We start from the raw sequence: 14,738 nt of genomic DNA on the forward strand, positions 1-14,738 counted from the left end.
GATGTCTCCCATCATCTCTAATTCTCACAGATTAAGAAAAGAAATAACCATTATTCTGAGTGTTTTCCATCAGGACTTTTTGGGACACAAGAGATTAATAAATACACTTTTTAACATACTACAAAAATAGGGACAATTTTAATGGGGGGGGGGGGGAGTGTCTTTTCAGAAGTGGAAATGTTGGAGGTGGGTGCCAATAATGCTCTGCTTATTAGCACATTATCTTTCAGAGATTTTGCTGAATTCACCTTTCCTTGCACTAAACATCTTTTCACTTTTATATGAATCTTTTTTCTTTGTTTGCACTTACTCTGACACAATGATTTACCTTGGGAACTGGAGATGAAACACCATGATGCAATAATTATATTATTTCAGGAAGTTAAAAGGACCCAGATTGCCTCTGAACATGAGGATGTTGAGGAGGGGGCCTAGTGACCTTGAGGAGGATTCTTGGTAATCAATGGCTGAGTCTGCTTGTTTCAGTGGTGCGGTATATGTCACCCATATACAGGCAGAAAGTACTCCATAAATGAATATTTGACTTGTAGGTCAGAATATATTATTTATGCAATTAAATGTCCGTGTTCCTTGATGTATATTGGTCAATCGACCAGGGAAGCACGAGAAAGAATTTCTGAGCACAAGTCAAATATTCGTTGTGGCAAAAAGGATGCTCCAGTGGCTGGACACTTCATAAAGGCGGGCCATAGAATAAGCCAATTACGTTTCCAAATCATTGAAAGGGTTAATACACCTAGAAGAGGGGGTGATAAGGAGAATATATTAACTAGGAGAGAAACATTCTGGATCAATGAATTAGGTACTTTATGGCCCAGAGGTTTAAATAGAGAATGTAATTGGACTGCCTTTTGGTGACTGAATAAAATCCATTTTAAATAGAATCCAATAAAATTTAATAAAATGAAATAAGTATAGGACTTTTGTAATATTATACTATATAAATGAATGTGCATTCTAATGTAAATACTAATTAGTATGAGATTAAATGTCTCTATAAATTTAAATAGATACACTATGTTGAATAGCCAATATTGACCAATTATATGAGTGCATCCATATAGTGATGAATTGAAAATCAAAATAAAGATGAAGTTAACTGATTGAAATAACTATATCAAATATGATTGATACATCTAGGATACACTTGATATATTTTTTAATTCAATATATTGTGGTTACTAAAAGCATTAATGAAATTCTCAATGTATTTTATTATACTTTTTATTAATATGCAATTTTGTAATGTTGATTAATTTTTAATATAGAATAAGAATTTTTTTCACATATGATATGAGAGATATAACTGTTTAATAATATGATGTTGATCCACTAGGTGGCAGGATGGAGGCCATTAATGTGCACTTTGATACATATTTGTATGCTAAATGATGGTGATCCACTAGAGGGCAGCATTGCATCACTTTTTAATCACAATATTTGGCGCCATTAGGGCTATTTAAATGTTTGTTCACTAATGTTTGGTTAAGCTTGAGAAAAGGCCAAGTGTGGGCCTGAAACGTCGCTTCTTTATCCCTGTTTGCACAAATAAAAGTCTTTTATTGCACCAGCTGGAACGATTTCTGTTTCTATATTGCGGTATACACAACCCCAGTTTGTGATTTTGCTAATTTGGGACGAGATTTGGCATTTTGAGCTGGGTTTATGCAGGTCCAAGTAGACCATAGAGCAACTAGGACATAAAGGAAAGAAGGACAAGAGGATGCACTAGAATTGGGACAATTAATTGAGAGGTATGAACCAGAGAGACTGAGCGTGTGTCCTCTCAAATGAACCATTATACTACTCAATGGAGATGTATCAGCTGAACGATTTATACCTTAAAAAGAAAAGTTAGGACAACCATGACTAGTTGGGGAATGCAGAGAACACCCCCCCCCCCCATGGTTGGTTAACAGATTTTACTATATACTCTTAAACCAAACTCAAAAATCTTGTAAAACAAATATATCTTAAACTAATAGTAAGTTAAGCAAGCATTTTATACTGTTAAACGATCATACCCAGTTGAAAAAAAAAACACATTGTGAAATAAACTGTAGAAACCTCTTAGTAAGTAAACCGAGTCTTACACTATACCCACTGCATAAGAGCAATACATTAAACAATAGAATACCAACCTGCGATGAAGAAGGTGACAAAGTTGTCAATAAGCATCTCATCATCACAATTTTCTTCCAAAGCTGATTTAAATAAATAAATAAATAAATAAGGATTAAATTCAAGTTATTATTTCATCTTCCACAATAAAATCTACTTCATAGGTCATTTTATCTGTGCTGCTTTGAGTGTTTTGACTGGGCTAAACTATTTATAGGCCATACTGACGAGAATAAATTACAGCTGATCCTGTTGCCTGAGCGACAGGGATTGAACATCCGCTATACCGCGAGTATCAGACATGTGGTGGGTACCTTTCATACCAGAGAGAAAATCAAAAGTGAATGAAATGTTTTAAAGGGATCGAATCTTTGTTTGAAGGTAGACTTGCAAGGAGGTGGTTTAGCTCACTTCACTCTATCGGTAGCGCAATCCTCACTGCAGCATCGCTATGTGCAATTAGGGTTTAGTGTAAATGATCCCTTTAGACAGTGTGGAATAACAATACAATTTACATGTGTGAACTGAAATTGTTTAGTTTTAATACAGTAGCTAAAACTGTAAATTAATAATAAACGTATTTGTGCTGAGGCATTGTGGGTACAACTATGGCTATATTGTTCATTTGTATATGGTGTGATTATATATATATATATATATATATACACACACAAAGAAAGAGTTAATGGATGGCGCAAAGTTAAACATCTAGTTCACACTGATATTAATAAATTAAAACCGAGTATTAGGATATGAACATATAATCAATCCCTAGTGATGACTACTGTAAAAATATATATATTAGGTAGAAGTGAGATACAGGTTATAGTACAAGTTATAGTAAAGTACACAGTCCCAAAAGGTAGTAATGAGATGTTATTGTGGAAATCTTCATCAATCTCTCCCCTTTAGATGTTCACTTACTTCAAGCAACCTCAATCCTATGAGGATTACTTGTGAGTCCTCACCTTGTGAGTCAGAATAGTCTGACATTTACCTCTGATGAAGAAGGGAATGATACAGTTCAAACCCCTTCGAAACGCGTAAGGTGCTATATATATATATGGGAAGGCATACCCCTATGTTTTGTATTGGATCTGATTAGCATTATTTGTGTGTCCGGAGTTTCTTGGATTGACTTGGACTTTCCTTGTATGAACTGTACTGTGCTGGACTCCTTACATATATATTATGTGCTGATTTCATGCCTCATATGTTGAGGATTTTAAATGTGAGTTGTACTTACTTTGCTTTCTTACTGTGTGTATATTAAAAAACAGTTTTACACTATGTATCTGTTTCTGGTCTTTTCTGCATAATCCGGCGACCGGAGCTGAAAGTTTCCATTCACCAAGAGAGCTCGGGAACCTAGGGTGCACGTTGAATCCCTGTCATAGGCAGAGAGTGACGGTGTTTTGAAGTCTACACATAAAGAGACCCACGACCGGCTTGATCCATACTTCAGGGAGTACCTAGCCCTTCAGTGATACTGCTACATTCTTACCTCATAGGATTGAGGTTGCTTGAAGTAAGTGCACATCTAAAGGGGAGAGATTGATGAAGATTTCCACAATAACATCTCATTACTACCTTTTGGGACTGTGTACTTTACTATAACTGGTACTTTAACCTGTATCTCACTTCTACCTAATATATATATTTTTACAGTAGTCATCACTAGGGATTGATTAATTATATGTTCCTATCCTAATACTCGGTTTTAATTGATTAATATCAGTGTGAACTAGCTGTTTAACTTTGCGCCATCCATTAACGTGCAATTTGCACTAAGGACGGATACTTTTTTCTCTCTCTAGTTTATCGAAAGCGGATACACGGATCAGCTGGAGTGTGTCTAAGCAACACTGACCAATAGGAGCGGAGCAGCCTAACAGATTCTCTACATGTGACCCTAACGACTGGAGGAAGAGACTATACGGAGGTTGAACATCTAATCTAGCTGGCTGTCCCCTATGTCTATTACCACTCCCGAATAGCCAGGTTAAATATACCTATGTGCCTAAGGATCGATCTGTTTTATACTCACACTGTGTGAACTGTAGTGGTTACCCTTGTCTGGAATTCTGTAACAACTTTTTTGATACTTGTTTGTTACGTTTTGGCGAAATCTTTTTTTTAGTGGTGGCAATATTTTTTCCTACTTTTTTAGCTGTTTTATATCGGAGACGTCCAAAAATTTTTTACCCATTTTTATCAATATTTTATTTAATTTAGGTAACAGATATTGATGCCGTTTATTTGCATAACTGTTTAGGTTTAATAAATTATTTGCTCATTTACTAATTTGGGTATTCTTTTCAATATTTCCTTATCTGCCATATATTGGTATTATCCTTCTTTATACAATACTTTTCAGTTATACATATATATTTAGGTGATTTGCTATAACGATTCACAAATTATCTGAATCACTTATTGTTTAATTAATTAATAGAAATTGCTAATATTGATGGTTTAGTAATTACTGTATTTGGTCTACTTGTTAACCTTTAGCCTTTAAGCGCTCATAAATATTGTTTTTTGTTTATAAGTTTTATATTATTGTTTTATTTAAATGAACTGTATCCATGGACAGCGCTGCGGAATAGGATGGCGCTTCATAAATAAAGTATAATAATAGTAATAATAATAATAATAATACTACTACATTTCTGACTGTTTCTAAGCCTGTACAGGCCACCTCTTATCTCAGTGCATTTTATCAGCTTTTCATAGCCAAAACAGTGCTAGTTCATGTGTTCCATATAGATAACATTGTGCATCAAAGGGACAGTCTACTCCAAAATTGTTATTGTTTAAAAAAAAAAAAAAAAAAAAAAGATAGACAATGCCTATACTGCCCATTCCCCAGATTTGCGCAACTAACCTTGTTATATTGATATACAGTATAACCTTTACATTTTTGCCTCTTTCTAAGCCCCTGCAAGTTGCCTTTATCTCAGGGCATTTTTATAGCTTTTTACAGCAAGGTACTGCTCATTCATGTGTGCTATATAGATAAACATTGTGCTCACTCCCATGGAGATATTCATGAGTCAGTACTAATTAGCTAAAATGCAAGTCTATAAATAACATTGAGATAAGGAGCCAGTCTGCAGAGTTTTAGATATAAGATAATCACAGAGGTAAAAAATATATTAATTTAACAGTGTTGGTTGTGCAAAGCTGGAGAATAGGTAATAAAGGGATTATCTATTTTTTAAACAATAAAATGTTTTGGAGTAGACTGTCCCTTTAATCCTGGGGAGTTATTTATGAAGCAGCACTAATTGGCTAAAATGCAAATTTGTAAAAAGCACTGAGATATGAGGTGAGTCTTAGATACAAGGTAATCACAAAGGTAAAAAGTAAATTAATATAACAGTGGTTGTTTTCTATTTTTTTAAACAATAAAAATGTCAGGGTAGACTATCCCTTTAAAGCCAGATACAGCATCATCAAGCAGCAGATTTTTACAGGTGTTAATGTCAGACCTCTATTTCAGATGTTGCCCAGAAACTTCTCCTTAAAGCACTGCTGCCCCCTCAAGCATATCTAATCATTAAACAGATAGTGTAGCAGGTGTGACTGTCTTTGTTTTATGTCAATCATATTTTATATAGCTAGCGTTTAGCAAAAACTAAGATCATTCTCAAGACAAAATGAATCTCTCATTGGAATGCAGCCCCCCCCCTCTTTCTAGATAAGACTGCTGCTATGAGAACAGACACGGCAGAGTGAATCCGTGTAACTTATTTCTTAAATGCATATCTCCGCTATACATGTGAATATATATATATATGCAAAACAGAATGAGAAGCAGTATATTATATGTTACTTAACACCATGAACTACATTTAATAAACCCATATTTACCTGCCCCTTTGAGTATTTGGGTCAATATGTCTATTGGAAGTTCTTCACCTTCATCACTCATCTTCCGTCTTCTCTCGATGCATTCTTTTCCGGTTTTACGGAGAAGCTGAATAGACTCCCGAATCTCTCGGACAAGGTCTTTCTTCCATGGTAAGATCTATTAGATAAACACCATCCTTTAATGAATTGGAAACTATGCATAATCATATAGAATGCAATATGAAAGTGTTAATTAAAATACAAAGGGTTATAAAATAATTTCTGTTTGCTTAAAGGGACATTAAAGTATTTCAAAGGTAAATTGTTCTATTTTAAATAGATGTGCTGATTTTTTTCATGTGCATCCACCAATAGAATTGTAGGAGTTGTCCCAATTATTTTCTATTTCACACTCCTGCTTTGCCTGGTAGTTTTAAAATGTGCACATATTAACAAAGTTTAAAAATAAGTCTAAAACATACAATTTGTGCAAATATTTTATTCATTTTGTGACCTACACATTTTATATAAAGAAACATTTTATTTAAGAGAACTTGGGAGCTGTCTTACACAGAGGTATGTGATTGGCTGAAATTACATTTATTCCTCCACGTAAAAGTTTCAGTCACATCTGAGTTTTCCTATTCTATGTGCACTCCCATAATCCTTAAATAAAATTATATATATATATATATATAATCACTTGGTTTTAATAGACAATAAGTAGTTTACAAATTTATGCTATCACATAGCATTTGTTAGCAACAATAATTAATTATATTTATTAACATTTTATGCATGAACAGGTTTTCCTTTTTTAGTTTTCTTTTCTTAAAGGGACAGTCTAGTCCAAAATAAACTTTCATGATTCAGATAGAGCATGTAATTTGAAACAATTTTCCAATTTACTTTTATCACCAATTTTGCTTTGTTCTCTTGGTATTCTTAGTTGAAAGCTTAACCTAGGAGGTTCATATGCTAATTTCTTAGACCTTGAAGGCCACCTCTTTTCAGAATGCATTTTAACAGTTTTTCACCACTAGAGGGTGTTAGTTCATGTGTTTCATATAGATAACACTGTGCTCATGCACGTGAAGTTATCTGGGAGCAGGCACTGATTGGCTAAACTGCAAGTCTGTCAAAAGAACTGAAATAAAGGGGCAGTTTGCAGAGGCTTGGATACAAGATAATCACAGAGGTTAAAAGTATATTATTATAACTGTGTTCTTTATGCAAAACTGGGGAATGGGTAATAAAGGGATTATCTATCTTTTAAAACAAAAAACAAATTCTGGTGTAGACTGTCCCTTTAATAATAAACAATGAATAAATTAAATCAATCAGAATCCAGGTTAGTTTATTTAGCATATCACAATAAATTGTTTAGTTATTTGCAAACCTTTGTTAGAGGATTTCTTATTTCTAGCATTCCTCTCAAAGCCATAAAGATAGCCCGGGGGAAGGGTGTCTGGTCATCGTTCAGGGTATTCAGATCCATGCCAAATGCCACCTGTGCGGTTGGTAAAATCAGATATAAATAAATGCTGCTGAAAAAAAGATAGAGAGACACAGATCTAGCAAAAATAAATCAACTAATATTTAATGGACAGGTCACAATTGAAATGTGCATGGGTGCATTTCATTTTTAAGTAGAAGCATTGTTGCAATATATTTCCATTAGCGAAAATTCTTGTAGTAAAAGTTATTACTTTCAGTGGCATATGCACATATGCTGTGAGGCCTTGGGCACCAGTATTCAAGCTTAGAGAGCTGTCAGTGGTATGTCTGAAGGCTTAATTTGTGTCACACAATCCACTGCTAAGATGATGTAGGCCTAGATTTGGAGTTTTGTCGGTAACGACCCGAAAAACTAACGCCGGCTTTTTTCTGGCCGCACCATAAAAATAACTCTGGTATTGAGAGTCCACATAAAGGCTGCGTTAGGCTCCAAAAAAGGAGCGTAGAGCATTTTTAACGCAGCTTCAACTCTCGATACCAGAGTTGCTTACGGACGCGGCCAGCCTCAAAAACGTGCTCGTGCACGATTCCCCCATAGGAAACAATGGGGCTGTTTGAGCTGAAAAAAAACCAAACACCTGCAAAAAAGCCGCGTTCAGCTCCTAACGCAGCCCCATTGTTTGCTATGCGGTAACCCTTCCTACGTCTGCACTTAACACTCTAACATGTACCCCGAGTCTAAACACCCCTAACCTTACACTTATTAACCCCTAATCTGCCGCCCCCCGCTATCGCTGACCCCTGCATATTATTATTAACCCCTAATCTGCCGCTCCGTAAACCGCCGCTACTTACATTATCCCTATGTACCCCTAATCTGCTGCCCTAACATCGCCGACCCCTATATTATATTTATTAACCCCTAATCTGCCCCCCACAACGTCGCCTCCACCTGCCTACACTTATTAACCCCTAATCTGCCGAGCGGACCTGAGCGCTACTATAATAAAGTTATTAACCCCTAATCCGCCTCACTAACCCTATCATAAATAGTATTAACCCCTAATCTGCCCTCCCTAACATCGCCAACACCTAACTTCAAACATTAACCCCTAATCTGCCGACTGGAGCTCACCGCTATTCTAATAAATGTATTAACCCCTAAAGCTAAGTCTAACCCTAACACCCCCCTAAGTTAAATATAATTTAAATCTAACGAAATTAATTAACTCTTATTAAATAAATTATTCCTATTTAAAGCTAAATACTTACCTGTAAAATAAATCCTAATATAGCTACAATATAAATTATAATTATATTATAGCTATTTTAGGATTTATATTTATTTTACAGGTAACTTTGTATTTATTTTAACCAGGTACAATAGCTATTAAATAGTTAAGAACTATTTAATAGCTAAAATAGTTAAAATAATTACAAATTTACCTGTAAAAGAAATCCTAACCTAAGTTACAAATAAACCTAACACTAGACTATCAATAAATTAATTAAATAAACTACCTACAATTACCTACAATTAACCTAACACTACACTATCAATAAATTAATTAAATACAATTGCTACAAATAAATACAATTAAATAAACTAGCTAAAGTACAAAAAATAAAAAAGAACTAAGTTACAAAAAATAAAAAAATATTTACAAACATAAGAAAAATATTACAACAATTTTAAACTAATTACACCTACTCTAAGCCCCCTAATAAAATAACAAAGCCCCCCAAAATAAAAAAATGCCCTACCCTATTCTAAATAACAAAAGTTCAAAGCTCTTTTACCTTACCAGCCCTGAACAGGGCCCTTTGCGGGGCATGCCCCAAGAAATACAGCTCTTTTGCCTGTAAAAAAAAACATACAATACCCAAGCCCCCCAACATTACAACCCACCACCCACATACCCCTAATCTAACCCAAACCCCCCTTAAATAAACCTAACACTAAGCCCCTGAAGATCATCCTACCTTGTCTTCACCATACCAGGTTCACCGATCGGTCCAGAAGAGCTCCTCCGATGTCCTGATCCAAGCCCAAGCGGGGGGCTGAAGAGGTCCATGATCCGGCTGAAGTCTTCATCCAAGCGGGGCAGAAGAGGTCTTCCATCCGATTGAAGTCTTCATCCAAGCGGCATCCATCCGGAGCGAAGCGGCAGCATCCTGAAGACCTCCACCGCGGAACATCCATGGCCCATGGCCGACGACTGAACGACGAATGACGGTTCCTTTAAATGACGTCATCCAAGATGGCGTCCCTCGAATTCCGATTGGCTGATAGGATTCTATCAGCCAATCGGAATTAAGGTAGGAATATTCTGATTGGCTGATAGAATCAGCCAATCAGAATCAAGTTCAATCCGATTGGCTGATCCGATCAGCCAATCAGATTGAGCTTGCATTCTATTGGCTGTTCCGATCAGCCAATAGAATGCAAGCTCAATCTGATTGGCTGATAGGATCAGCCAATCGGATTGAACTTGATTCTGATTGGCTGATTCAGTCGTCAGCCAGGATGGATGTTCCGCGGTGGAGGTCTTCAGGATGCTGCCGCTTCGCTCCGGATGCCGCTTGGATGAAGACTTCAATCGGATGGAAGACCTCTTCTGCCCCGCTTGGATGAAGACTTCAGCCGGATCATGGACCTCTTCAGCCCCCCGCTTGGGCTTGGATCAGGACATCGGAGGAGCTCTTCTGGACCGATCGGTGAACCTGGTATGGTGAAGACAAGGTAGGATGATCTTCAGGGGCTTAGTGTTAGGTTTATTTAAGGGGGGTTTGGGTTAGATTAGGGGTATGTGGGTGGTGGGTTGTAATGTTGGGGGGCTTGGGTATTGTATGTTTTTTTTACAGGCAAAAGAGCTGTATTTCTTGGGGCATGCCCCGCAAAGGGCCCTGTTCAGGGCTGGTAAGGTAAAAGAGCTTTGAACTTTAGTAATTTAGAATAGGGTAGGGCATTTTTTTATTTTGGGGGGCTTTGTTATTTTATTAGGGGGCTTAGAGTAGGTGTAATTAGTTTAAAATTGTTGTAATATTTTTCTTATGTTTGTAAATATTTTTTTATTTTTTGTAACTTAGTTCTTTTTTATTTTTTGTACTTTAGCTAGTTTATTTAATTGTATTTATTTGTAGCAATTGTATTTAATTAATTTATTGATAGTGTAGTGTTAGGTTAATTGTAGGTAATTGTAGGTAGTTTATTTAATTAATTTATTGATAGTCTAGTGTTAGGTTTATTTGTAACTTAGGTTAGGATTTCTTTTACAGGTAAATTTGTAATTATTTTAACTATTTTAGCTATTAAATAGTTCTTAACTATTTAATAGCTATTGTACCTGGTTAAAATAAATACAAAGTTACCTGTAAAATAAATATAAATCCTAAAATAGCTATAATATAATTATAATTTATATTGTAGCTATATTAGGATTTATTTTACAGGTAAGTATTTAGCTTTAAATAGGAATAATTTATTTAATAAGAGTTAATTAATTTCGTTAGATTTAAATTATATTTAACTTAGGGGGGTGTTAGTATTAGGGTTAGACTTAGCTTTAGGGGTTAATACATTTATTAGAATAGCGGCGAGATTCGGTCAGCAGATTAGGGGTTAATAATTGAAGTTAGGTGTCGGCGATGTTAGGGAGGGCAGATTAGGGGTTAATACTATTTATGATAGGGTTAGTGAGGCGGATTAGGGGTTAATAACTTTATTATAGTAGCGCTCAGGTCCGGTCGGCAGATTAGGGGTTAATAAGTGTAGGCAGGTGGAGGCGATGTTGAGGGGGGCAGATTAGGGGTTAATAAATATAATACAGGGGTCGGCGGTGTTAGCGGCAGCAGATTAGGGGTACATAAGTATAACGTAGGTGGCGGTCAGCAGATTAGGGGTTAAAAAATTTTTTTTCGAGTGTCGGCGATGTGGGGGGACCTCGGTTTAGGGGTACATAGGTAGTTTATGGCTGTTAGTGTACTTTAGAGCACAGTAGTTAAGAGCTTTATAAACCGGCGTTAGCCCAGAAAGCTCTTAACTACTGACTTTTTTCCTGCGGCTGGAGTTTTGTCGTTAGATGTCTAACGCTCACTTCAGACACGACTCTAAATACCGGAGTTATAAAAATCCCATTGAAAAGATAGGATAGGCAATTTACGTAAGGGGATCTGCGGTATGGAAAAGTCGCGGCTGGAAAGTGAGCGTTAGACCCTATTTTGAGTGACTCCAAATACCGGCGGTAGCCTAAAACCAGCGTTAGGAGCCTCTAACGCTGGTTTTCACGGCTACCGCCAAACTCCAAATCTAGGCCGTAGTGTTTTAACACTGGTGCACAGGGCACACACACAGCATATGCGCGTATACCACTGAAAAACAGTAATATATTGTAAAAATGCTTCTATTTAAAATTTAAATACACCAATGTTCATTTCAATTTTAACCTTTCTATCCCTTTTAGACATTTATTTAAGGAGTAAAGTCTCTTGTCTCAAACGATTGGCCACGACTTCCACAACAGTGCTCTGCAAAAGTATTTGAGAACCTGTCAAATGCTCTCATAATACTGAGACATCGGTTTTACGTTGGGGCTTTTGTGTCTTTTTACAACTGACCTCTCACTTTAGCAACCTAATGATATGCACATGCATGTGTCTTGAGCACCAAAAGTAAAACATTGTTACAAACATCGGACCAAACACAGCTGCCATATAGTGCTTAATACACGTGCACGCTCCTGAGGCTACTTCAGTATGCTCTAATGCAAAGGAGTTTCATTTTAATAAAGGATAAAATGGGAAAGAGGTATATTTAAAACCAGAAGTGAAAAAGTGACCGGTAACTCAACCTCACCTTGGCAATTACATCGAGTGTTAATTTGTTGAGCATGTCATGAACTTTAAACTCTGAATTCTTCTCGGCCTTTTCTGTGAGTTTTTGCATCAGTTCTTCAGCCTTCTCATTGAATGTTCCCATTAAACCTATCAAATAGCTGGCACATAAATAATAAGTAGATTTATTAGCAATTATTAAACAGTAAAGGGTTAAAAAAAATATATAGATAACATCAAATTATATCATATAACCAAATGGATGGGTGTTGTCTTGTTTGCATTAATACAAATTTTCTAGGTTTACCAACATTGCTTCTATTGTAAGATGACTTATTGTTCCAAGTGAAAATATGCCAGTCCCTCTTAAAGGGGTATAAAAGTCACACAATTTTGTTATAGCACTATTGCTTGCAAAGGGGTTGAACACAAAGTTAAAGGGATAGTAAAGTCCAAATTAAACTTTCATGATTCAGATAGGGCATGTCATTTAATTTTAAACAACTTTCTAATTTACTTTTATCATCAAATATTCTTAGTTGAAAGCTAAACCTGGGTAGGCTCATATGCTAATGTCTAAGCACTTAAAGGCTGCCTCTTATCTAATGCATTTGACAGTTTTTCACAGCTAGAGGGCATTAATTCAGGTGTTTCATTTAAATAACATTGTGCTTACACACGTGAAGTTATTTAAGAGTCAGCACTAATTGCCTGAAATGCAAGTCTGTCAAAAGATCTGAGATAAGGAGGCAGTCAGCAGAAGTTTAGATACAGGGTAATTACAGAGGTAAAAATTATATTTCTATAACAGTGTTGGTTATGCAAAACTGGGGAATGGTAAATAAAGGGATTATCTATATTTTTAAACAACATTTTTGGCGTTTACTATCCCTTTAAAGTCAGCTCTAGAAACATGAAAGTTTAAATGGAATTCATGTTAGATAATTACTTTTACAATCCAGTGTTTAACCCAACCTTGTTTGTACCATCTTTTTAATTGCCTGTATTATAGCTAATTGTCCACAGCAAAAAAGTAAAATAAGGGAAAATTTAAGTTTAAACACGGTGGTGCCCACTACTTTATACAAACTCAGTGGAATTTAGAAAAAAACAATACATTTTCAGAATTTAATTTCAGGAAAAGGGAACAAAATAAATAATGAAAGTATATTGCAAAGTGTTTTTTTTGGTTTTTTTTTTAATACACAGAAAGGGATATGAAACCCAAAAATTCTCTTTTGTAATTCAGACAGAGCACACAATTAAAAAAATGAAAAAAAATGTCCAGTTTACTTATTTTCTCAACATTTGTTTAGTTCCCATGATATTCTGTATTGAAGAGATACTTAAGAAGGCATCTGGAGCACTCTCTGTATCTGCCATCAAGTGCTCTTGCAAATGGATAACATTCTTGCAAAACTTCTGCCGTACAGTACTCAAGACATGTGCCCACTCCAAAGCTTACACCCCTGATTTTCAACAAAAGATACCAAAAAACAAAGAAAATTGTAAGTAAATTAGAAAGTTGTTCAAATTGAATGCTCTATTTGAATCCTAAAATAATAAAAAAAAAAGATTGGGTTTCCTGTCCCTTTAAACATTTTATCTTCTAATCCCCTACTGCTTTATATCCTGTTAAAAATACCTCAATGACACCTCACACAAATGCTACCGTAGGCTCCACCCTAAGCCACTTCCCTAAGCTCTGTCATATATATTTTTCAAAAACCGAGCTGCAATTATATCTCTTAAGGCACTGGTTTTCAAACCTGTTCTTCGGCCTCCCTAGCAGGTCAGATTTTCAAGATTACCTTTGGTGAGCGCAGGTAAAATGACCATGTTTACTAAACAGCCGATTATTTCACCTGTGCTCTAGTTCAGATATCCTCAAAATCTGGGCCTGTTAGGGAGGCCTGATGACAGGTTTGATAACAAGGGTCCTAGAGGTAACAAAGCAGTGATTTTAGACTTTGACTGCCAGAACTACACACAAAGAAGTGATTGAAACCCCCTTTGGGCTGACAGAAGAGCTGTGATATAACCCCCTTGACAATCAGTTACACACACACATAGAGATACTACTCTCCATGGCACCCAGAAACAAACATGGAACACTTTGAGACTATAATTTAAAAAGTTTATTGTGCATAGTAATAAAAAAAACTTTGCTGTATCCTTTCAATACTTATTTTGCCACCTTTCCCTGTAATTTAAATCTGTGAATTATGGGTTTTCTACTTGCACTACATTATATGCCCCTAATTAGCTTTAACAGAGAAGAGTATGATAAGGAACTGCAAACTGATTGTGACTAGTTGTGTGTTCTCTAGAACAGTGATTTTTAACCTTTTTTTTTGTCGTGGCACACTTTTTTACATTAAAAAATCCTGTGGCACACCACCATCCCCAAAATTTAAAAAAAATCAGCACATTGTAGCCTAATACAGCAT

At 35.8% G+C, this 14,738-nt stretch overlaps 1 protein-coding gene across 1 annotated transcript in view; it reads right to left on the reverse strand.

Annotated features, from left to right (window-relative positions):
- The window catches only part of LOC128644854 (cholesterol 24-hydroxylase), a 104,301-nt gene that overhangs the window by 51,914 nt on the left and 37,649 nt on the right, over nt 1-14,738 (reverse strand). Inside the window, exons 6-9 of the mRNA XM_053697473.1 lie at nt 12,311-12,449; nt 7,397-7,507; nt 6,019-6,175; nt 2,163-2,225 (exon numbers count right to left, since the gene is read on the reverse strand). Of these exons, the coding sequence (XP_053553448.1) occupies nt 2,163-2,225; nt 6,019-6,175; nt 7,397-7,507; nt 12,311-12,449 (470 nt within the window). The remainder of the gene's footprint in view (nt 1-2,162; nt 2,226-6,018; nt 6,176-7,396; nt 7,508-12,310; nt 12,450-14,738) is intronic.

Source organism: Bombina bombina, chromosome 1 (genome assembly GCF_027579735.1).
Source record: "Bombina bombina isolate aBomBom1 chromosome 1, aBomBom1.pri, whole genome shotgun sequence".
Classification (NCBI taxonomy): domain Eukaryota; kingdom Metazoa; phylum Chordata; class Amphibia; order Anura; family Bombinatoridae; genus Bombina; species Bombina bombina.